The 26,081-nt window shown below is 44.9% G+C and overlaps 1 protein-coding gene across 7 annotated transcripts in view; it reads right to left on the bottom strand.

The window, feature by feature from the left end:
- RAPGEF1 (Rap guanine nucleotide exchange factor 1) overlaps positions 1-16,817 on the bottom strand; it is a 126,030-nt gene extending 109,213 nt beyond the window's left edge. For 6 of the 7 annotated variants that reach the window (XM_054007435.1, XM_054007436.1, XM_054007434.1 and 3 more), the window contains exon 1: positions 16,622-16,658. In XM_054007435.1, coding sequence (XP_053863410.1) covers positions 16,622-16,646 — 25 coding nt within the window. In that variant the 5' untranslated portion in view covers positions 16,647-16,658. Of the gene's footprint in view, positions 1-16,621 lie in introns of all 7 variants that reach the window. The other variant, XM_054007438.1, reaches the window with a different exon arrangement.
- Positions 16,818-26,081: the final 9,264 nt, after the last annotated feature.

The following is a 26,081-nucleotide window of genomic DNA, read 5'->3' as shown; positions in this document are numbered from 1 at the left end:
ACAATTGTGACTACAATTCTACAAATGTATCTGTCACAGAGAAGCGTGAAATGTGTGATCAAGTGAATCAAATTTCTAACCATTGCAAGTCTTTCCCCTCCTACCTATTGCATCTCATTTTTCCGCCACAACACTGCCTCATCTAGGAAAGCATTTTGTTGTCTGTAATCCTCTCATTTGCTATGAAAGGTATTAGTTTCATTCACTCACCCACGCTGTGTACAAACATGTAAATCATTAACATTCCCATCTCGCAGAGCAGACATCCCCTCTCTGTAGGGATTTCAGAATGAGACGTGCACTCCATTTGTAATTATCACTTAAAAAAAATATCCAGGCAGACAAACTGCCGCCCCCGTTTGGTCCAAGAGCCAAGACAATTACTGCAAGCCTGTGACTTGCTTCAGTAAACAGATGTGATGCTTCCAAACTGATTTGTCTTATTTTCAGTGTCAAGGACTATGTAAAAATGACAAAAATATTAAAAACCTCAACTGTCTTTCCTCTGCCAAGCAAACTCTTGGAAGCTCTGGCTCACTTTTTCATTGATCACATGGGTTGATTTTCCGGAGATTCTTCAGCTGGCAAGATCCCAACAGGGTGAAATTCAAACTCTATCGGGTTAAACCCGTTCGGAAGCACAGGTCTTTTAAGTTCCTTCTGGGTTTTTTAGGAGAGTCTAAGCATTAGTCTTGACAGACAGAGAGACAAGGCAGGTGGGTTCGTCTTCTCTTTCCCTAGCCAGCAAAGTGGCACCTTGTCTTCTCTAACAACTTGTCCCAGTCAATAGCACAGTCACAAACACCCTGCCAGAGGGCATGAAATAGTGAGACTGTGGGGGAGGGAGCACAAGAAACCGCACTGTGTACATTTAAAAAGAAAGCAGAAACTTTTCTATCGGGTTTAATTTGTTTTAGTCTGACAGTATTGACAAATGAGTAATGAAAACCTTGCTGCAGTCAAAGGCTCTTCTTCACAGCAGCACCAGTTAACAAAACGCAACTGCAGCTACATCAATCCCCAGGAATTTAGGTCACTAAGAGGGTTGGAGGGAAAGAGGTGAAACAGGAGTTTAACACTTTGTCCTCACCTCAAAACAAAGATCTTCCTGTGCAGCACCAACACAAAACAGCTCTTCCAGTTTAACGCAGAAAACAAATCCATGACATTTATACCAGGGAGCACTGGCATTTCCATCACAGCTTCACATGATTATAGTGGTGGCTGAAACTTGGCAGATTAGGCTGTCAAAAGCTTTCAGACATCACATACCTAATTTGAGAAGTATTCAATGAAAAAAGCAAATAAAAGTAAATAAAGGTCAAGTTTGTTAGCTCTACACACTGGAATGCTGGTAGCCCAGGGGTGAATCTCATTTTGCCATTATTCTCCATGGGCACCAGACTCTGCAACATCCTTGTAGAAATTCTGATGTAATTACTGTTTTTCAGCAGCAATATTAACAAGATTTGGGCACAGACGCTAGTTTCTCCTAGAACACAGTTTCATTTGATGCAGGAAATTTTTTGAAGCTCAATAGTGGAATTCTGACTGTCTGGGTGACCAAACATTAGTAATCTTGGATCATGTCATTTATAATGGCCATAAATACTCAGACAACTCAAGCAGTATTAAAACCACCATACTAGCAGTCAACATAGCTTTTATTACTATTATGCACCTCTGTACCCAGAGAACCTCAAGGTTTATAGACAAGCTAATTTGCTCAACTGTCAGAAACAATTCTCTTGAACCTTCAAACAGAACAGAAAGAAGTATCAAATATATATTCAGGTCACTACTGTGAACATGGGCAAGGAGGTGGTAATGCTGGAGAATTGTCAGGTAAATCTATTTTTCCTGTGTGGCTAATCTAGTAAAGAGCCACTAAGATCTAGACGGCTTATGCCAAGGATGCAAGTTATACCAGACCAGTCTTTGGTCAGAATGATGAGTTTTAATCCTTAACATCCTGGCATTTCCCAGGCTTCCAGCCAAATGAAAACTTAGAGAAACTTGTACATACATATCACTCATTGTACATCTGCTGTCTCCAAGGAGGTAGTAAGTATTACTATGAAATAGTCACATAAGAGTTGAGGTCTGGTGAACAAGGATGTAGAGCAGGACAAAATCTAAGTGAAAGAGCTGCCAATATACACATACAGAATGTGTATAATTGGTTCTACCGGAGTCCAAGTTTAGAAGAAAAAACATTCACCTAAATGCTTATTTTTTTCTTGTATATTTTACTGCAGATTTTAAACAAGCTCCCTTCTTAAAGAACTATTCAGAGAGCATTGGCCTGGCAGGCTTTTCCAAGGTACTCCAGCTCTATATTTTAAGTGCCTCAATTTCTTAGAGCAGAGGTTCTCAAACTTTTTCTTTCTGAGCCCCTCCCCCCCCTCCCCGCCCTCCTCCCAGCATGAAACTTCATGGCCCACCTATGCCACAATAACTGGCTTTCTGCATATAAAAGCTAGGACCAGCATTAGGGGCTAGCAAGCAGGGCAACTGCCTGCGGCCCCACGCCACAGGGGCCCCCATGAACTACATTGCTCAGGCTTCAGCTTCAGCCCCAGGTGGCAATGCTCATGGACCTGGGCTTCAACCCCATGCGGTAGGGCTTCGTCTTTCTGCCCTGGGCCCCAGAGAGTCTAATGCTGACCCAACTTGGAGGCTCCTCTGAAACCCGCTCAAGGCCCCCTAGGGGGCCCCAGACCCCTGGTTGAGAACTACTGTCTTAGAGGACATGGATGAGACAGATGACACACACGCACTATTTGCCAGTAATATAGTCACCTTTCAGTCTGGTGTTGAGTCATCCCTTGCTGATGGAGGGGGATGTTTTGTTTCTCCTTAGTCTGAACAGCACAAGGGAGATGACAGTTTGTGTAAATATTAACCACACTGACATTAAGCGAACGCTTTGCTGCCCATAGGTTTTTCTTTAGCTCTCTCTCTAGCAATTTGCATATAACACAGTTTTGTTTGGGGTTCTTTTTGGTCTTCTCCACTCTTTTTTCTCCCCTAGAGAGTCCGGTAACAACACTTACAGTGGCCGCTACACTCAAGCAGCATCATGTTTTTCTTTGTGCCAAAAGAAATATAATGCAAGCCAAACTGTGAGAGGCAAAAATAGAGGAATGTCCTGACCAGTTCCGGTTTAGCCTGACGTGTGTAGCAAGTGGTTTGCTAAATCAACTTGTTCACACTAAACTAATTATTACTATGTTAGTAAGAAACCATAGCCCCAAGGAATCATTAAAATCTACAACTACACCTACAACCCACAGGACACCAAGGACAGAAATAGGTGACTAATGAAGACTAAACCCTCAAGTTACACAGCTCAAAAGCTTCCCCACCTCCACGTACTCTATTCAGGTTCTTATACTGGGCCAGTCAATATAGTATCTGAGCCCTACTTAACCCAGTTTCATTGAAACAATATTGAATCCTCATTTCAGACTGCCTTCCTGGCCAATCTGTTTGAAAACGTTTCAACATAGGAAAAAAAGTGTTGTAGCTGTATAGCTAAATACCCAGAGAAACAGAGGTCTTATTCAACCAATTTAAGTCAGAAGAAAACATAATTGGCCAAATCCTACAAGCCTTAGAGGGCAAAGCACTCATTGATCTTAATGGGCATTTTGCCTGAGCAAGAACTGCAAGATTTGGCCCAATAGCTCAAAGGTACATCAGCCCTCAATTGCTCTTTGTTATTATTGACATTTTCCATCTCACTCCTTGTAAGTATTATTAAACTCAATCTCAGTAAGCTACTGTTTCTTAACTTACGTTTCTGTTAGTTTGTTTTATTTATTTTGGATTCCATGATATTTCTAAACAGAAGTTACTGGAAAGTTTCCAAAGAATCTCAAATGTGATCCAATCACTTGGAAAATGTTTCTGCTAGTGGCCCATCTGTTGGACAGTTGGGTCAAGTGTGGAATTTTGCTGCTGTAGGAGCATTTGATGACCGTCCCCTCAGGGAAAAATTCCAACAACTCTAGGAATCTGACAGGCTCTGGGAATTTTTAGACTGAAGACCCTGCATATTTATACATAGATATAAAAAAGGATATTTCAGACCTGGTCTACACACAAAGTTGCACCAGTCTAACTAAGGCTATGTACACATTACGGTTTAGGTCAATAATTTATGTCACCCAGGGATGTGAATACGCCACCCCCCGAGCAATGTAAGTTACACCCATCTAAGCATCAATTTGGACAGTGCTTGCCAGCGGGAGAGCTTCTCCCATCGGCTTAGATTAAAAATTGTGCACTAGCAGTGGTATAGCGGCGCAGTTGAATTGCTATAGGCTCTGTAGTGTAGCCATAGCCTAAAGGTGGGATTTTACACCCATTTAGTTAAATTGGTGCAATTTTGTCCATGGACCCTGTTGAATCAATTTAAACCTGGTTTACATCAGTTCACCTTGTGTCAGTAAATTTACAGGCACAAGCTAAATCAATAGAACCAATTTGAAACTGATGTAAGTGTGTCCACACAGGAATGACTTTACCTGGGGAATAAGGAGGAGCTGATGAGCTTCCAAGTAACAAAGAACCTATATCCACCCAAATCTTCCTAGGGCTTGTCTACATACAGAAATTGCACCAGTTTAAAAAACAATTTAAGTTAAAGCAGTGCAACCCCGTGTGGACATTCTCATATTTGCTTAAAACTGGTTATGACTGGGGCTATTTCACACCTGTGAATTGACCAATGCAAGGTAAACTGATATAAACCAGGTTTAACCTGATTTAAGAGTGTTCACACAAAGCTGCACCACTTTAACTAGTATAAAAATCACACCTTTAGTTAAACTGGTGCAGCTGTGTGTGTAGTCCAGGCCTTCACAAACAAAGACATAGGAGGAAAATATTTGAAACATATTACATATAAGCAGGCTTCTCTCTGAACACACAGGATGAAAGTTTCCCACAAGGAGTCAGTGGTTCTTTAAAGGGGCACTGTCAGCTTGACTATTTTGAAATTGACTAATGAAAAAAAAACATTCTGATAGATAATCCATTTTAAACAGTGCTTCTTGAAATGTTTCTTAAATTCCTTTAAAATACTTTATAAGGGTTCTTCAGTTTCCCTAGGCATCATCAATGCATTTTTTTCAGGAAGCTGAAAACTTAAGACTGATAAAACATGGGGGGGGAGAGGAAGAGGAGGGGGATCTTTACGTGTAAACAGTCTGGCACAATGAAATCCATGGAACCTGTGAGAACTCAGCCCTTCCAGGGATCAAAACCAAAGTGTGCAAACTACATGAAGATGTAGAGGAAGCTGTCTGCATCATGTCCCACCACATACTCCATAATCCATTCCATTTATCTGCACAGTAGCTCTGTTAAGTCCACAAAGTCCCCCAAATGACAAACTTTGGCTAATGTAGGTGTAACTCCAATAAAAAGGCACAGCCATCACTTCGGCAGACTTTTGTGTTTCAAATAGTATTGTGCTACTACAGTGGTTCTCAAACTTTTGTACAGGTGACCCCTTTCATATAGCAAGCCTCTGAGTGCAACCCCCCCTTATAAATTAAAAACACTTTTATATATTTAACACCATTATAAATGCTGTCTGCAAAGCAGGGTTTGGGGTGGAGGCTGACAGCTCGCGACCCCCCCATGTAATAACCTCGTAACCCCCTGAGGGGTCCCGACCCCCAGTTTGAGAACCCCTGTGCTACTAGCCAAAGTCCACATTTAAGAACACTGAAAGGATTCAAAGAACACTATCATCTGGACTTGGTAGAAATGCACTATAAAACCAGAGCTAAAATATTGATCTTGCCCTAAGCCCTTTATTGCATGACATTTATGTTCAGGAAACTTTCTAAATATGGAGTACATTCCTCAGGCTATTTTAACAGCACTTGTACAGGAGGGACTGGGTGGTTTGGTAAATTAGAAGATGCATCAGAAAACAGTCCCAAAAGATTGGAGGATAAAACCACATACGCCACACAATGTAAAGGCAGTATTAAGAATCAGGCTGATGAGTAAATAAGATGATATTGTCTGAAAACTAGAGGTTAACAGCCGTAAAACCACACATTAAGTGCGTTGGTCAAATTCTATAATGATACACTCTACTTTCGCAAACATTCAAGACTGCAGCATCCAGTCACTAACTTTAAAGCTACGTGTGTTATGCATGTTTCAGAAATACATTCACATGACAAAAACTCAAGATACAAATTTAACCCCCTGCATACACGTACGAAATAAGTTTAAAATCTCTCCACTGTGGAGAAATTCGAATCCCTTATATATTGTTTGACACTAGGCCCAAGAGTCCCTATATTTAAAACTAACCTTTGATTTTTAAGTTTCTCCTGGGGGAATTCTGCACCACTATGCAAGGCAGAATTTGCGCAAAATTCCATGTTCCCCCTGCAGAATTGGGGCTGCAGAGCTGCTGGCCGCCACTAGACTCTGCCGAGCCCAGCTCGCAGGGAGCAGAGTGCCCAGCCCACCAGGGATGGCGGCTCCTCACTCTCTGGCTGCCCAGCTTGAGGATGGGAGAGGGCACAAGGGACCCCGCTCTGGCAAAGGGTGAGGAAGGGCAGGACCGCACAGCACCACATCCCCCAAAGGGACAGTAAAGAAGCTGGACGGAGGCAGCTGGCTCTGGGTGTCCAGGCTGGGGACTGCCTCACAGCTGGGCTCCTGGGGGGGGGGGAAGGGGAGGGTGTGAGTGCCCAGGCTCTGAAGGTGCCCATGGCTGGGCTTTGGGAGGAGAGGGGTGCGGGTGTCTGGGTTCTGGGGGTGTCCCAGTGCTGGCTCTGGGGGAAGGGGGCTGCAGATGTCTGGGTCGAGGGGGTGCCCTGTGGCTGGGTTCTGGAGGGTGCAGGTGTCTGGGCCCGGGGGTGCCATGACAATGGGCTCTGAGGGGAAGGGAGTGCAGGAATCTGGGTTCTGGGGGCCCCATGCAGCCCTCTCCAGCATCCCCCAACTGGAACTGGGTTGTTGTAGGGGTTTCTTTAACTCTTTAATCTTTTGTTGTTCTTGTCTGTATTGTTGACACACTTGCTGACCGGTATTTTGAAATAAATTACCAAAATAATTGAAATAGGATAATTATATTGTGTTATTTTGACAAAGAAAATATGCAGAAGTTTGCAGAATTTTTACGCACAGAATTCCCCAGGAGTATGAAATCCACTCACTGCAGGACTTGAGTTCCATTTCTATCTGGAGACATGAGGAGTATCTAAAGGTCCTCTCTACAATACAAAATGGAATGCGCTTTCCCATGTTGGGGTACAATCATATTGTAACATGGTCTCCTTTCACGGGAGTACTTTGTAGAGAAGACAGGCCCTTAGTATTTCTCCCTAAACATAATAATGCACTAGTGTTTCATCAGTGGCACCTGCAGCACTACCGGAGCCCTGACCTGAATCACATAATGTATGACAGTCTCAGAGCATTGGGAAAGCCCTAACGTGCATGAGCACAGATCCTATTCCTGGGAAAATAAAGCAAGATGCTGGAAAATGTTGGATTGCTAGAATATCATGAGTCGAAACCCCTGCACCATGCCCTCTCCTCTGCCAGCTCACTCACAACGAACTGACCATGCTCCTTGGTAGTTAAGGGGAAATAAAAAGGTGAAAGAAGCATGCAAGTAGGAAGCTGCCCAGGACAGAGACAATTCTGACAGTTTAGCTACTTATAGGTCAGATACCATAATACTTGAAGTCACTTTGCTAGATTTGACATAACATGAAGTGACAATGTAAAACTGATTCTCACACACATATTGTATGTCAGAGTTCCCATGATATTAGAGTCAATGAATGTTCAGATACAGACTATTAATGCTCCCTTTCCTGAACATCTGTTACACTTCCCTGTTACATCCGTTACACTTCCCTGTCCCCATCCACTTCTGCCTGGAAACACTACCTCCCAAGGTCCAGCAAAGAACAGTGGTAGCAGTGGCAACAACCACGAATGGATTTAACATTAAGGGATAATGTTAACGAGGGGCTGTATGCATGAACTACAATACAATATAAAGGAACTGGAATTCAGCTGCTCTGTGTGCTGTGTGAGGACAGTACTGCTCTCTCAAGTAAATGAAATCTTGTGTAGAAGCATTTTTCTATAGGCACAAACTACACATAGTGTTCAAAAATATCTTTAAGAGTACAGACTGCAGCACTGGTATTTCAGGAGCAAAGTTGCCAGGCAGTAGTGAAGTGGCAGTTTGTATGGCAGTGTTGGAGAATGTTCCTGGGGCAGCATGCTCCAACCTGTGAAAATCCCATTTTACCTATAACAGCTGACACAGAAAACTTATATTTAGATGTAAATAAAGATACATGAACTCCTGACAGAATGTATACTCGATTCATCCCAGCAGTTCTGACCAGATCCACTATCACAGCACCAGACTGAAAGAAAATTCAAATTAATGGAACAGTCAGGGCAATTGATGCCCCCAAATTAGGTTCTGTAAAATCAAGATTTTACACCAACTAGCATGAACAGAAACATTTCCATCAGGTTTTTGACATTTATTTTGTCCGCAATGGAAGCTGTTCATATTTTTTAAAGGAAATAACATTCCTACAATATTTCCAACCCAAATGTTGAAAGATCCTGCTAATATACAGAAACTAGAAAGTGAGAGTGTGACTAGAAGCTGATTAGTCTATTATTTTCATTGTCTGAGGTGAAGTTCAAAAAATAGTGAAGCATCAATAGTTACAGTCAATGTTTGAAACAGAACAGAGAGGAAAACGAAGGACCATCATATCCAATATGGAAAGCTGTATAAATGGTGTGTGTCTTTTTATCAGAAGTAGGCTCTGCTGGAACTGGTCTGGAAGACCAGACTCTGTGTAATATGTCTCTCTATGAGCTGAGGGGTGAAAACATTATCTACATAGCTGGCTACTCACCTTAGAGTCTCAGCTACACAGACACTGGTGGGGAGTGTCAATGCCACCATTTTTGGATGACTGTCAAATACTGTTACTATGTCACACAAACTACAATTGTTGCGATGGCTGAATCATGGTATTGTTTACTGATGTAAATAGAGCAACCTGAGCTGAACAGACCAACCAGATTTGAGACTGAAAACTCACTGCTGACACTAGAACAGCTGGCCTGATTTAACCAACCAGAAGCTAAGAAAGAGTCCTCAGAAAAATCTAATCACAGACAAAAGGGAGGAGGGTGTCCTAAAGCACTAGGTGGGATGACACTATTGTGGTATTACATTATTGCCCAGAGTCCCAATCAGAACTGCAGCCTATTGTGCTAGCCACCGTGTAAACACAAGGTAGGAGACCACAGTCCCTGTCTTGAAAAGCTTAGGACTGGTCTATGCACAGTTTTTACTCCTGGTGTAACTATTTCTGCCAGGCATGCAATTTTGTACAGAAACAGTTATATCAATACAGCGCCAGCACAGTAGGGTTCTGGTCCATGACTAGGGCTCTTGGGGCTACAGTAATACAAGTAACAACAACAACATGGATGCAATTATACTGGTATAAAGGTGCTTTATCCCACTATAGCTTATTCCCCTTCCTGCCTAGGAATAAGTTATACCAATAGAAGTACCTTTACATTGGTATAACTACGTCCACACTTGCGGGGGTTGTACCAGTCCAACTATATCAGTACAGTTAAAGCGGTGCAACTTTTGTGTGTAAGGCTACGTCCTCACTATGGGGGGGGGGGTCAATTTAAGATACGCAAATTCAGCTACGCGAATAGCGTAGCCGAATTCAACGTATCAGAGCTGATTTACCCCGCAGTGAGGACGATGGCAAATCGACCTCCATGGCTCCCCCTTCGACGGTGCTTGCTCCTACCTCCCCTGGTGGCGTACAAGCGTCCATTCGGGGATCGAATGTCATGTCCCGACGAGATGCGATAATTCGATCCCCGAGAGATCAATTTCTACCCACCGATTCAGGCTGGTAGTGTAGACGTAGCCTAAACAAGGCCTTAAGAGTCTGAATTTCACAGGACAGATATAAAACAATCAAAAGTTGCCAATGTTCAAAAGGTAAAGGATAATATAAAAGTATCGAATTACGAACTAAACTACTTTCAGTAGGAAAACCAGTTGCTGCACATGTTTCAGAAGCTGAGAAATCCCTTTGCTTGCATGTTTGTAGAGGTTTTTTGTAGTTAATGCAAAGTCGGCATAGAAGTACACTGGCTATTTAAATGAAAAGATTCCTTCCAGTACTAGGCAACAGTGCACATAAGAGGTCAATGGGATTTAACTTCTTTGCAAATTGGCACTGCCTCTACTACTGCTGAAACCCCTGAGCATTAGCTTCTGAAAAAAACCCTATGGATAATTGGCTAGGGGGAAATGGAACAAATTAGGGCCTCTGAATTTATCCTAACTATGTAAGATAGTCAACGGGGGGGAGAATGAAGGCTATTAAGTCACCTTGCCTGTGGCTATCACATGTAATTTATTAGCTTCTCATGTACATGGAAACTGCATGGTTTCTGGTGTTTTATCTGGCACAGAACAACAGTGATGTGTTCCATCATTTCACCTTCATTGCTGTACAAGGATGTTTTAATTAGTTCCGTCTGCCACCTTTCAATAGCAGTAGAGGGGAACATCGATGAATCCGCTGCAACATGAATAGGCAATGAGAGCTTTGGATTCAGTCTGATCAGCCACTGGATGCCATTCCTACCGCCAGGTAATAAAACACAAAGACATTTCCCGGGCTAGGAATCAAGAGCTCCTTTAAAACAAATTTCAGAAATGGATCAGGTTTTACACTGACCTCTGCTTTACAAAACCACCATTAGCTCAGCTGCAGGTAAGATGCCGTGAGAGTCTCCGTAAGCCCTCATTTTTAGCCGTTTATAACAACTGTAAAAACTCATTTTGCCACTTTGTATACAGATTCTCAGCTCAGAAGCAAATGTTACACATTAAAGAGATGATACACAGGGCAAGTTCTCTCTTCCTCTCCGTCTTTTGGGGCTTTCCTAACTTCCATATACAAAGATGATCCAGTACCACTGGAAATAGCACGAGATACACCTACTAATGCAATAGACAGAGTAGTCATTGGTGTACTGGTGAAAGTATCAACTGCAACTCAAAGCTTTTAAATGCAAAACTGAAGCCCCAAGGAAACCGATAGCATAGCCACACCTTGAATCCATAGCACCGGAGCAAATGTCTTCTTTCACTCATGCAATAGATTGTGACAACTCAAGCTGGTGCTGATAAATTACAGGCCTATTATAAATGGGGCATGTTTTTGCAAATGAAGCTGTGAGCCTAGATGAGACAGATTTGTGCCGTGTTCTTGATCAAAAGTAAACTTTCCATATTCTCTCTACTTGCCAGGAGGAGGTGAACAAGAGCCAGTGAGAGCTCCTGCAAGCACCTGTGGGATTACACCAAAAGATATTTTTGGATTCACTGAAATTCAGTCTCACTTTGTTAGAGAACACAAAATGACTGCCCACACCCAGAAAATAAATTTAGCCATTGTTTCCAATTTCAATTTTTTAGTTGACTAAGTCACAATCCAGCTGCCTCGCATTCCACTGGACTTCAGCTGTCTTTTTCCCCCACCCACTCCTTTCTTATAACCATTATGAGCATCTCAACCTTGCTCCTGTGAGCCCGCAGGCTACATTTTTTAACAGTGTGGTTTTGAAGCCAAGCTGTTTTCAAAACCCATCAAGCTTACACCCAACATCTTTTAAAAATGTGAAACACTCTTTGTACCAAGCTCTCTGGGAAGTGTCAAGTCATGATCTTTGCCTTGTATCTCTACATCCTGACTCTACACACAACTAGGCAAGACTTTTTAACACAAACTTAATTTTCAGTAAAATGTCTGTATGATGACAACATGGGAATGGAATTCAATGAAGAATGCAGGAGATGCTGGAAGTGTGAGTACTGAAAGATACCAACTGATCAGCCTTCCTGACGATGAACTGAGTCCATACAAGGATGCAGGCAGTGGAGAGCGTTTAATCTCCAGTTTCCAGGTCAAGACATTTCACCAGAAGATTATTACTTTGTTTGAAAGGCACTAAGCTGGAAAAGGGGCATTATGTTGGTCAAATGCAGAACTTCTAATTAACTTGAAAGTCTTCCTTCATATCTAAGAACTTGGTACAGTGGTGGAAACAGAGAGACACATCTCCCCAGTAAATCTGCCTAAATACAATTCAGTCCAATGTGGAAGGGACTGTGGAAGACTATATTGATATGAAAATAAGGAGTCAACATGGGATAATTTCCAGATTGAGCAAATGATGAAGAGGTGATGAAAGGTAGAAGAGTCCTTGATAGTTATGAATTTACTTTTCAAATGATCCAACAGACAAAAAAACTAATGTACTGATAAATTTCATCTCAATACTCCACCATTCAAATATGCACAATTCAACACGGCATAAGTCAACGTGAAAGACTCTGGCTGAACAATAAAGTTCCCATCAGGACGTATAAATTCTTGCCAGTTGCATTGTGTTGTGTCTTTTTATTTCCCATAAGAAAAGTTATCTTGGGATTTCCTGTAGAAGTTTATGCTGACAGCTTAAAAAGCAGGAGATTTTACAACTTTACTGAACTACTTAAACATATAAGAAAGAGCTGAAGACAACGATGTTTGATGCCTTCGTCTGCTGTGAAAAAAAATACCTGCAGTCGGCCACTGAGCTGAGCAAAAATTTTCATGCCCACCAGATAACACAATCGCCACAAAGCAACTTGTACCTATACCCCAACAACCTGCTTCTGAAAAGACAAATGTATAGAGGTGTTAAAGAGCTTCCTAAACACTGTTAAGGTTAAGAATGTAAGTATGCATGGAAGATAACAGCAACCTGGCATAAAGTTTCATTCAATCTACTGAAATCCATGTTTTCTAAGAGACTATCAAATGGACCCTGTTCACAGGGGAATTTTTGATTTCTAGGCCAAGGTTTGATTGCATTTTATTGCTCTCTCTTTTCCCATAGATTTGAAGGATGCAGGATAATTCAGCTCCCTGGAGTCTGTGATCCACCAGATAAGTTAATGAATTCATCCCTGGTAATAAACAAATCAAGCAAAGTCTGCAGCTTTCTCTGCTCTTTCACAGCAACCCCATTCTGGATTTTAGCTCAAAATTGCAACATTGACTAGATCAATTGGGTGAATGGCACAGGTCTGGAATGGTGGTGTTATATCTGGGATACTGGAAACAGACTTCATACAAACAAAAACTAAGGCAACCCTGAGAATTACTGTAACTATTCACTGAAAGTCAAGGTTAAAAGCTGCAAACACAGAACTGGAGAAAGGAAGAGAAGATAATCTAATATGTATTTCCTACCTGAAATGGAGAACATAGAGGATTTGCTTTAAGGAAGTATTGAAGAGTCACCTGACTTGAGCCTAAGGGATGTGGAAAATCTAATGCCAATAAATTGAATGTATCATCATGTGCCGCATTGCCACATGGAACCCCATGTCGCCAAAACAGTGCTCTGAACTGCTCTATAGTGACCCTGTTTTATTCACTAGTGGTACTGACAGACTCCAAAGGGAGCCTTGTCCACTCTTCCTTGGCCAACAGGATGGCAGCTATTATTTATTATTGTGTCTTACTAGCTTTTATTAAATGCTATAGCTTAACGGTTTTTGGGATAGTTAATATCCTCTTATATCAGACAGAAGCAGGACCCCCACATACTGCAAAAGGTAAGATATGCTCTCTTTTTTTCAGCCAGACTGGACATATGTTCTCTCCCTCCCACTCAGTATGGATAATTAGAAAAAAAGTCATTCAAAGCCTAAGCCAGCTTTGAAGATATCCAGTATCACTCCTTATCACTGGCAACTTCATATTTAATTTGCAACATAAATGGATCTACCGTATATTGGCACTCTCATAAGAATGTCTACAGTGAAAGATGTATACAAAGTGCAGGCTTTAGCCCCTTGGCACCTGCTATATGGTTCTGTATTTCAGTGCATCTTTAATCTGCTATTGTACACTTTGCAATAGGATAGGGATAAAATTTCTCTCCAATGTCACAGACTATGTTTATTAGGTGACACTAGTGATTAAACTTATGCTGATTATAATACGTACCCTCCTCACCCTCAGTACCATGAGTATATATTACTGAAGTGGCTGGCCCCTAAGTCTCCTGGTTTGACTTAGAAGTGGATTTTCTATCAAAGATTCTTTCCTTTGAGAAATAGAACTACAAACAGTTGAAGGACAATTTCCCTTACAGAGCGAACTGCCACAACAATGTGTGTCTGCTACAGACAATCTCCTGAACGTTTCTGCACAAAGGCTTCACCCACTGCATCCTCACAATTGTACATTTTACAGTATTTGCACAGGGCCAGGATCCTGCAAGATGCTCCAAGCTCTTCAATGGATTCTCAGCACACTGAAAAGTCAGGCTCATAGCTTGCCTGGCATCTGCGTTTTATACAATATGGATGGCCTCTCTGTTTATTGTTTACAGAGCAGCACTGCACTCGCCCCTCTCTGCAGACTGATTCATCTTCCTTCTTTGTACTTCTCTTTACTTTTGTTGCTGTTGGGTTATATTAACTATTCTGACAGTGTTATTTACTGCACACGAGTAAATAAAATGGGATCACTTGCTTATACAACTGCAGTTACTGCCTATGTTACTATCTATAATTATGAAGATCACAATCAAAATTCACCACTGCAGGTGCCAATTCCTTTGGAGCTGACCACACATCTATGCATGCTAACGCTTTCAAATCTTACCTAGTTTATCTGGGATGAACAACAATGATATACTAATAAACATTTAAAAAGTATATGCAGGATCCCAGAGTGTAGCATTTTGCTATGATGCTATGGGAGAAATCCTAGGGAAATCATGCATGGATTAACATATGGTATTTCTGGAATCACACTTGTCCTATGATGCGATGCACACTAGTTAGACAGTAACTTAGTGCTGAGGCATGTCTCCAACCCTATGTACTGTACTTACAAGATGGCTAGCAGGCAACTACATTCACCTATTCCTTGGGGCCGCTCCAGAACCATAGCACAGGAAAATGCATTCTGATGCAAGACAGCTCAGAAGCCAGAACAAAATGAATCTGAATGATCAAAAACCAAAAACACTGCCACCAACGTTAGCACCTTTGCTAAAAAGATACGGCCTAACCAAAGGCTACTGAACGTGAATACTATACTCCTCACACTCCCCTGCTGTACCTGCCCCACAGGAAACTGTCTGTTCCTTGAAAGGAAAACCACAACTCTGATTTTTCTTGCTAATTAAATGCAGCATAATTAAACTAAATAAATTCACTGTTTAATTTGCAATACACTAATTGAATCTTTAAATATACCACTTACGCTACATGGAGAAGCAGGGGGCATTCAGCCATATCAAATGATAACTGAGAACCTGACATGATTTCCAGGAGTACGGAGACAATCTGATTCATGTGTAAGTATTTTTCAATTATGTATCCAGGTTTAGAACAGGAAGAGCACCCTGCTAACTGCTCGTTGTACTGCAGTCACCCCAGCCTGACTCCAGAGCTTTGCAAGGAGGATAGGAAAAAGTGAGCAAGTTCTCTCTGAAATATGCCTACAGACTCATCTTTTCTCATCTGATTACCAACAACAGAAAAGTTTAGTAACTTACAATTAATCATCATGTGCAGGCCACAAACTTCACAGTGCCACAGGTTTACAGACTGTTAAATTCAAATGACTGTCAACGTGCTGGGGTGTGCAAAACAACACAGAGAGAGAGAAATAGATAAGATATTTATGAAATAGTCCTGACCTTCTCACCAGTAAGGGTGTGTGTGTGTGTGTGAGTATAGTATTCAGGTTCAGTAGCCTTTTCTGGGACAGCCCTATCCCAACAGTACAGAAAAGAGATCTAGAGAGAGAGAAGGTAAATATCTTGCCAGGAGGATGCTTTCAAAGGCACAAGTCACTCGGAGTGATCCAATACACAAAGGTAACAGAAGCAAGACGCAGACCCGGGCAGTTAACCCAGGAAACCGCCGAGGGAGAGAAGTAGCGTTGGGACAACCTCTCCGTCCCCTGAGAACGGAAGGCAGCGGGCAGGCAGGGCTAAGCGCACCGAGATCTGACTCCTGACAGGAGACTTCCCACCGCCAGCTCTTCCCCCTGCCGACGTGCGCTGCGAACACCCAGCCCGCAGAAACACGAGCCCCAGCCCCAGCCCACCGCACTGCAACCCCCGGCCCCTCGGATGGGGGGTCCCCAGCCCAGCACCTCCCCCCGCTCTCTCTCCCTTCCCCCCATGTGTCCTACTCCCCGCGGGCTCCACATCCCCCGCTGCCCCCCAGGGCCCGTCCCCCCTCACGGGAGAGTCCCCCCAGCCTAGGACAGCCGGCCCGGCCTCCATCCCTTCCCGGCAGGCCCCGGGCCGCCTCAGGCGGGCTCTGCGCCCCCGAGCCCGGCCGGCGATGGGGAGCAGCAGCGTCCGGGCCCGGTGGAAGCCGCCCGGCTGGCCCCAGGGTAGGGGGAGCAGCGCCCGGCCTCCCCCGCCGCGGCCCCGGCCTTTCCTGCGCGCCCGCCCGCCCGCTCACCTGCTTTCTCGATCCTGCCGGACATGTCGGGGCCGGGGCCGGGCTCCGCGCTCCGACCCCAGGGCTCAGGCCCAGCCCAGCAGGAGCGAGCGGCCGGGGCGCCCTGCTCCGACCCGCCGCCTCCTGCTGCTGCCGCCGGGCTGGATCCGGCAGAGACACTGCGGCGGCGGCCTGTAGGCTCCGCGGTGGTGGCGGCGGCGGCGCAGCCACCCCCCGCCCTCCGCCGGGCCGGGAAGAGACGGCCAGGCAGCCGCTCACAGCGCGCCCTGCCGCCCGCCCGGGGCACGGCAGCGCCGGGGAGAGCCCCTGACACCCAGGGCCAGACCGCCTGACACCTGGGGGGGAACTAACCAGGGGTGAGCCCCTAACACCCAGGGACAGACCCCCTGACACCTGGGGGGGGCACTAACCAGGGGTGAGCCCCTAACACCCAGGGACAGACCCCCTGACACCTGGGGGGGGGGCACTAACCAGGGGTGAGCCCCTAACACCCAGGGACAGACCCCCTGACACCTGGGGGGGGGCACTAACCAGGGGTGAGCCCCTAACACCCAGGGACAGACCCCCTGACACCTGGGGGGGGGGCACTAACCAGGGGTGAGCCCGACACCCAGGGAGACCCCCTGACACCTGGGGGGGGGCACTAACCAGGGGTGAGCCCCTCACACCCAGGGACAGACCCCCTGACACCTGGGGGGGGCACGAACCAGGGGTGAGCCCCTCACACCCAGGGACAGACCCCCTGACACCTGGGGGGGGCACGAACCAGGGGTGAGCCCCTCACACCCAGGGACAGACCCCCTGACACCTGGGGGGGGGCACGAACCAGGGGTGAGCCCCTGACACCTGAGGGGGCACGAACCAGGGACAGACCCCTTGACACCTGAGGGGGCACTAACCAGGGACAGACCCCCTGACACCTAGGGGGGGCACTAACCAGGGGTGAGCCCCTGATACCCAGGGACAGACCCCCTGACACCTAGGGAGAGATCCCTGATACCCAGAGGCACTAACTCACTGAAAGCCCCTGAGACCTAAGGACAGACCCCCTGACAGCTGCTGGGGTAGGGGGTCACTAAGCCAGGATGAACCCCTGACACCTGGCAAGAGACCCCCAATACCCCAAGGACATTAGCCTGGGGAAAGCCCCTGACACCCGCAGGGCACTAACCTAGGGAGAGACCCCTAATACCCAGCGGGCACTAACCCTTGACACCACGGAGAGCACCCCTAACACCCAGAGAGAGTACCCCTGACACCAGGGGGATACTAACCTGGGGAAAGCCCCCCCCTCCCCCCCAACATCTGGGCACAGTGGACATTAACCTCAGGAGAGACCTTTTGAGAACCAGGCAATAACTGCAGCAAGAGGCCCTCTGACATCCAGAGGCCATTAACCTCAGGGAGAGACCCCTTGAGAACCAGGCCCGGGGGTGGGGGTGGGGGGGCGGAATTACCGCTGGGGAGAGACCCCTTGACAGCCAGGCACTAACCCCAGGGAGAGACCCCCTGACAATGGGTCAGGGAGGGATTAAACCCAGTAGAGACCCCCAAACACAGCTGTATGCAGTATTGCCAGTCTCAATCATTCAAAAATCCTGAGGCCGGCCCTCAAAATTCATGAGATTTTAAACAAACGTTGGGTTCTTTTTAGTTACCTTCTGGTTTCTGAGCCTTTAGGATGCACACGCTTCACGTTTTCCAGCTTTTCTCTCCAACCATGAGGGCTAGGTCGATTTACACCCACTAAGGGGCTGGGCAGTGACATCTAGGATATTCTGAAAAGTGAGATGTAATTTATTTTAAAAGAAACAGCCATGGCCCCATACATGGTGCCTTATACATAATAAATGGGGGGATGGGGTGCTCTTTACATTCCATTTAAAATGTTTTATTCTTCATTCTGTCCAATGTTATTGCTTATGGGCTAATTCCACTCTCAGTTTCAGCAGTGTAAATGCAGAGTAATTCCACTGGCTTTGATAGTTACTCCAGATTTTTTTACTCCCCCAAGAATGGAACTTCACATTGTCTCAAGAACACAATAAGGAGCTCTATAAAGCAGGTGTAGCTGCTCCAAACCTGCAAAGCGCTGAACACCTCCTGCAAAATGCTGAATCCCTCAGTTCCTGAGAGATTCGGTGGGAGTTGAGGATACCCTGCATCTTCCAGGCTTAGGCTCGTAAGGCTCAATTCTGCTGTCATTGAAGTCAATGGAAAAATTCCAGTTAACTACAATGGGAGCAGGTCTGTAGTTTATGCAACTTCCTGCATATTTTAAGCTTTAATTGGGCAGTTGCACTGCCAGGAAACACCACAGAGCATCCAAATAACAGGTCACGCAGGCCTAAACCTTAACACATGTTGCACTCTCAGCTATGCCAGTGTCAATTCAGAACAACTTCCCTGGATGTCAATGGAGTTTCTCTGAATTTACACGGATGCAAATGAGATCAGAATCTGCCTCTTTTTCCTCATGAGCAATAAGACCCCTTTGCTAGAACTGGATCTGCAATATCAACAGAAAACTAACTTGCCATAACACTCAGCTAGACATTTCTTTACCAAATATCGTCATGCATGCACTCATTTTAATTTCTGTTCCAGAACCATAGTGACATCAATAAGCCCTAAGGATACAATCTTGACATGGAAGGAGAGAAACTCTGGTGTCCTCTAGTGGCAGTAACAGGATACTGTCACTGCGTTCAAGGGAGGATGGCACCAGTTTGCACTGAAATTAATAGAATCCTATTTGAAGATTAACTTGTCTATGAGACGTGGGTAGAGACACGCATTACACAAGCACCTCCAACTTGTTGATGATGCCAGGTATTAGCAGTAAATAAATCTGTTGTGTTTTTAGCCCATAGATGGTACTTACTACTCACATATCAACTCAGGTATTTGGTACCTAGATATTTTTCTAGGCATTGGTCACTTTTTAAAGGGACACAGCCAAGTTGTTTAGGCTCCACATTTTATGCACCTTGGTACAGTATATAGGAGGCACATGCCCTGACTTTACTGCTTTTTAAAAAACTGACCATGTGACAATTACACTTTGTTTAAATTGCTGTAAGTTCCATAAACAAAGCCAGCCTGAGCTTTGTGTTTGTATAAGATCTACATCAGTGGAGATATGATGTGTTTCATGCCCGCTACTGCTCAGAATGAGACTTCTATGCCTGCTCCGTGAGGAGACTCAACCCCTGAGTGGTTTTTTTTTTGGTTTTGTTTGTTCTTTGTTTAAAAATCAGAAATGATATTGGGACAGATTCTCTCCTTGTTTACATTGGTGTAAACATAGAGCAACTCTATTGCTTTCAGTGAAGTTATACTGCAATTACACTGGTCACTAATAACAGAGCCCAGTCATGACCCCAAGATCCATGCACAGAGTTTGGCAGGGGTGGGGGAGAACTGTGTCTTTAGCAGCTTTCCCCCTGGATCACAGTGGGTGCTTCTCTGGGCCTGACTCCTTCCCAGCAGCCCTACAGAGCGCAGGGTGGAAGGGTAACAAATCCTGTAACGTATTATATTTTTATAGCCTCCTCTCACTGGTGAAGATTCTCCCCACATAAAGAGCCTTGGGCAGCTGCCAGCTGGGGGAACCTTGTCATTAGCCCTGCTGAGCTGTATTGACTCTGCAGGGCTATAGGAATAAGAAATAGTGAACACATATTGTAGTCAGTACTGTAAGCAGATCTGACAGTGAATACACAGAGGAAGCAGCCCTATTGAGTATGAAGAGGCTATTCTGATATGGTCACTTTTCAGAGTAGGGTAAGGTGAGAGATAGAGTGATATTGGGTAATACAGGAACAGAGCAGTTACTACATAGGGTGTTTTTCATTAAGTATCAGTAACTCTCTTTGATGTAAAAGGACCTGTTCTGCCCTGGATAGACATGTGCAGATCCCACTGCCTTCAATGCAAGCTACTGTCTGTGTTGTGCATACCAGGGCGGAATGTGACTCACAGGAGAAAGCTATGCAGAAGGTTGAGGAGAGGAAATGGGGATGACAGATCCCATTCAGACTTGCACTTGTTGAGGCAATGCCAGAGCCCCCCTCCATTTGGTCAATCCAAGGATTTAAATATGCTGCCTTCTGAGGCAGTGAGGATCCCTCAGGAAGAGGAAGGAGAATAAGGAGCGTGTCCCAGAGGGCTCATGGAGCGGACGCCAGTGTCATGCTGTGCTACTATCCAGAATAGCGTATTGACTCAATTCATTTATGTATCAGAGACTTGTAATAGAGACTAAGCATCAGTTCATAAAACAACCTGGGGCTGGTCTCTCTGGAGATCTCTTCTTCATTGGGAGAAGCACACAGGAAGCAACCCTTCAGGAACACTTTGCCAGCTGTCATAGGCCTTCAGAGCCGCCCCAATTGAATCTGCTTCATGCTTGTCTCTCTATAATGACAACCACTAAGGAAAGTTAATAGACAATAAAGTGTACCCCCTCAAGGTCATTTCCTGAAACGATTCATTTAACTTTACATCTGACCCACTGAGCAAGGGAAATTGCACAAGAAATATGAAAGCGCTGAGAAATTAGAAAGAGCACTGCTGCCCTCTAGTGAGCATTCAGTGTACTAATGCTTAAAGTATTAATTGACAATTGTCACACACTCATCTGTGTCTGCTGTTCAGTCTTGCATTCTAGAATAATGCTGCCTCTCCTCGTGCCTGCTGAAAGGTATTGAGAACACCTTAGGGAGACCAGACAGCAAATGTGAAAAATTGGGACTGGGGGGGGGGGGGGGGCAATAGGAGTCTATATAAAAAAAAAGACCCAAAAATCAGGACTGTCCCTATAAAATCGGGACATCTGGTCACCCTAGAACACCTGCTAATCTGCTGTGGAAAGGACAATGTGGGGAGGAGGGCTCCCTGAAGGCAGCTGCCCAAATTGGTCATAGCAGGAGCACTAGAGTATAGTAACTGGAATTGTACAGTCAAATACAATCCTAGGCAGACTTAGGTAGCTGCAATGTTCCCAGCCTCTCATGATTACTGCAGAAGCAAGGACTCTCACCAGAGGGCCCACAGGAGCAGGCCAGCCACAGAGAAAGGACTGGCAGAATCTGCAAAGAACAAATTACCAGTAGCTGTAATCACAACTTGATTAGGAAACAAACAGATCCATACAATCCATACAAAGACCTTATATGGTGGGCAAAAGCACCCAAGAGCCCAATTACCACTAGCTGGCATGATATCTCCTTGTACCATGCCCAGCAATACCATTTACAAGATACAAAGCTTCCCAGCCAGTATGAAATGGAAAACTTTCATTAGCTGAAAAGAAGACTAAAGACAAGAGGCCAAATCCTCCTCTAATGTTAATCAGCATAGCTCCTTTGACTTCATTGAAGGTACGCCAATTTACACTCACAATGGATCTGGCTAGAAATGTTAGACCATTATAGTGGGTTCATCTGCTTATCGGTTACTTTTTTATACTTCATAAGTTAAGGATTGATCTGAGCAGCCTCCCCCGTTGGATTGTTTTATCTGAATGATCCATAATACAACTACCTTCCAAATCAGACACCCAGAGAAGCAAAATCTACACCTTGTGAGGAGAGAGTGGATTCTACTAGACATGTGGGACCCAGAGTTGAACGGTCACTATGTGCCATGTTCACTAGAACTAAATTCTTCTGTGTGTAGGATATTACACATACACAAAGATCAGGAGGCTCTGATAACATCAGAGTAAGCATGACAAAGGGGGCACAGAAATGGGTTTGTGTGTGTATAAATGCCCATTTTCCATGTGAGAATACTAGGTTCCCCAGGACAAGTAACATGCTCATGTTTTTGTAGATGCCCTTTGTTAGGCAGACAACTAATTCATTTCTCTAATCCTGAGTGAGAATAATGGAAAGTGGTCACATATTTCTGTTGAATGTTGGAAACAATCAGTTACCCAGAAAGATCTCTCCATCTGCCTAGACACAGAGATTTTTATGTCCTTCCAAAAGTGCATCCTCTGAAAAGTTTGCCTTGAGCAACTGGAGAGTCTCAGATGGTCTCAGCACCCTGAAATGCATGTGGCACTTGAGTGAGTTTGTCTATATTGTGTTTTACAGAGCTGGTGATACAAGGTTTTAATTAGCAACAGCATAAAACAAGAAAAAATATATTTTCATGTGAATAAGTCCCCAAAACATCTTTTTGCCCTGAACTCTCTCTGCCTCTTTGAGCCTAGTAAGTTTCTTTCTTAGAGCCAAACCCCTGAGTAGCTGAGCTTGGTGCAGGGGCAGAGGGATGGAATCCATTGGAATCTTGTGCTCCCAGCCTCAAACTCCTTTGCAAACTGAGGCAGAAGGGCCCAGATCCTGTTTAGACCCCTAACTGCCACTGAAATCAAATTGAGTTAAGGGCTTAAATACCTTTGAGGAATGGGGCCAAGGATCCTGCTGTCTCCCTCTCACACGCACCATATGCTGGCACCCAGGCAGTGTGTAGGAGGAGGAAGCCAAATGACTCTATTGTAGGGAGGTGAGGAACTGTAGGGGGTCTGCAGGAGGGGGAAGAAGCCGTGAAGGGAAGGGGCATTAGGAGCAAGAGCTGGGGAGAGGAGACGGGACAGAGGCAGGAGCAGAGAGGTGGAAAAGACAGGGAGTCTAAAAAAGGTTGGGAGAGGGGCAAGGGCCATGGAGGTTGGGCCAATAGAAGCAAGGAGGGTCAGCAGCTGATGCAGGAGTCAGGGTATAGGATAGGCACAGGGTGGAACAGGGACACAAGTCAGGAAAGGGGGATGGGCAGGAGCAGAAGGGGACAAAAGTGAAGGTGGGGTTGGGCAGGGGTAGAAGGGTCTATAGCTACTGGAGCACTAGCCCTGTGGGAAAAGTAGCATGTGATCATGTAAGTAAAGTTCGTATCTTAATGCATGTGGACAAGAGGGTTGGATTAAGAATGCACAGGCAACCTTAACTCTGGCCCTGCCTGACTTCCAAAGGCTTGACTTTGTAACCCTAACAATGTTCTTTTAATGTAGTTTTTGTGTAATTATTATCGATATTTGCCTAGAGACCCCAACTGCAACCTGGGGCCCACTGAGCTAGGTGCTGTACGAATACATAGTGTGAGACAGTCCCTGCTCTGAACAGCTGACAATCTCAATAGACAATACAAACAAAGGGTGGGAGGAGAGACAGAGGCACAGAGCAATTAAGTGATTCACAGAAGGTCACAAAGCAAATCAGTGGCAGAACCGGTCTAACCATTCAGTTCTCCTGACCCCCAGTCTTATCCCCCTTCCTGTGGGCCACACTGCCTCTAGAAAACACACTGATATATCTTCTCAAAGGAGAATTTTGTGCGTTTTCCTTACACTGGACCAAGCTCCGTAGTTCTTACTCCATCAAATCTACTATGAAGCCAAGGGGAATTTCCCCTGAGTAAGCACAGCAGGATGTGGGTTAATAATTGACAGGACTGACTTTATATTGGGTCTTTTTGACATCAATATAGTTGATGCCTCTAGAGGGCAGCATAGTATGACACACTGGAACAAAAACAAAGAGGGCCAAACTCTGCTCTTACACCCATGCCAACCTATTGAAGTCAGCGAGGCTGTTTGGGCATGCGAGTAGAACTGAGCCCACATTCAGTTAACCCCTTTGCTGTGTGCAAAAGAACCACAAAGTATCCACTTGCATTTCACTGTCTAATGACTGACTTTGATTTAACATTTGTTCTCTGAAAAATGGCAGATCTGCTGTGTGTGTGTGTGTGTGTGTGTGTGTGTGTGTGTGTGTGTGTGTGTGTGTGTGTGTGTGTGTGTGTGTGTGTGTGTGTGTGTGTGTGTGTGTGTGTGTGTGTGTGAAAGAGAGAGAGAGAGAGAGTTTGGATGATGTTTTCCGTCTCTAAGCCCTGCAGATCCAACAGAGCTCTGGGATCAGGAACTGGAATCTATTCTAGCTTGTGCACATTCAACTCAATTGTTAACTAAATTCCACACGCAGAATAGTAGAGAGACAAGGTGTATGAGGTAATATCTTTTATTGGACCAACTTCTGTTGGTGAGAGAGAGAATCTTTTGAGCCACATAAAGCTCTTCTTCAGGTCTGTGAAAGGAACTTCCGACCTTACGCAAAATGGACCAATAAAAGATATTACCTCATGCCCTTTTCTCTCTAATATCTTGGGACCGACATGGCTACAACTACACTGCATACAGCAAATGCTGGATAGGTCAGTTACACCCATAGTACTAGAGAATAGAGTCACACAGGGGTGAGGGAAAAATTGTTCCACCTAATCTGTGTTACTGGTGCTGATGTGAGAGAGCAGGGAAGAATCCAGCTTGCCTCTCAGCTTCAAGGTTGAATCTGGAGAGCAGGAAGAAATGAAACAAATTAGAAAACCCAGTAAACATGGAGCCCTCCAATTCCATTTTTACAGTTATTTTACTCCCTTCTTGTTCAAAGGGAAAAGAGTCTGGCTGTGGACATGCAGGGCCCAGTCCTGACTCTGAGAAGAATGCTCTGCATCACTCTGGCAGCATAAAAAGCCTGAAGGCTGCCCCAATTGGCCAACTGGAGATTCCCTACATTACCCGCTAACTCACATGCATGCAGTGCATGGTGTATGTCGGGGAGAATATAGGGAGAAGGTGACATGGCTGGAGCTCACGCTGCTCTGGCTATCCATGGGAAGCACGACAACCCCTTGGGGGCCTTTACAAATGTGAATCAATTAAAGCAGCTCTGAGGTTGCTCTGACTTATGCAGTACAGTGAAGTGGCCCTATGGCAAACAGTCATCTCTCCCCCTTTTCCTCAGGTCCTCCACTGAATGCATCTTGACTGGACCCAACAATTAAGACCTGATCATTTACAGACGTAATCTGAGTGGCTGGTTGGACCTTTTCTGACTCCCACTGGTGCATAACTGAGACTCATTAACATTAGGAATGAGGCCAAATCCCTGCACTCATGATGATAAATGGGTGGACAAGGGGAAGCTACAGGAAAGATAAGGATAATGAAGGCAGCCTCTGGGGACAGAGGAGTGAAAAGAGGCAGGCATATATGCATGACAGCGCTGAATAAGGAGTAGCAGTTTTTGGTTTGGTGGGGCGGGGGGGGGGAGGGGAGTTTCCAGTGGTTAGGGCACTCATCTGGGTCTCAGGAGACTGGGTCCAACTCCCTATTCTGCCACAAACTTTCTGTGTGACTTTGGGCAAGTCACTTAGTCTCTCTGCACCTGAGGTTCCTCACATGTGAAATGGGGATAATGGCACGTCCCAACCTATGAAGGGTGATGGGAGGAGGAATATATGAGGCCTTCAGATGCTATGGCAAGGGGATCCATACAAACACCTAAGGCAGAGATCTGTAGTGCTTTCCGACACTTTTAACCCATTTCCCAGGGCAAAAGTGAAACTGTCTAATATTCTACCTTAATTTTGGTAAAAGAAAGTGAATAGAAAGTAGCTC

Source organism: Malaclemys terrapin, chromosome 17, assembly GCF_027887155.1.
Source record: "Malaclemys terrapin pileata isolate rMalTer1 chromosome 17, rMalTer1.hap1, whole genome shotgun sequence".
In the NCBI taxonomy this organism is placed as follows: domain Eukaryota; kingdom Metazoa; phylum Chordata; order Testudines; family Emydidae; genus Malaclemys; species Malaclemys terrapin.
This window is presented reverse-complemented; position numbering and strand designations above follow the sequence as displayed.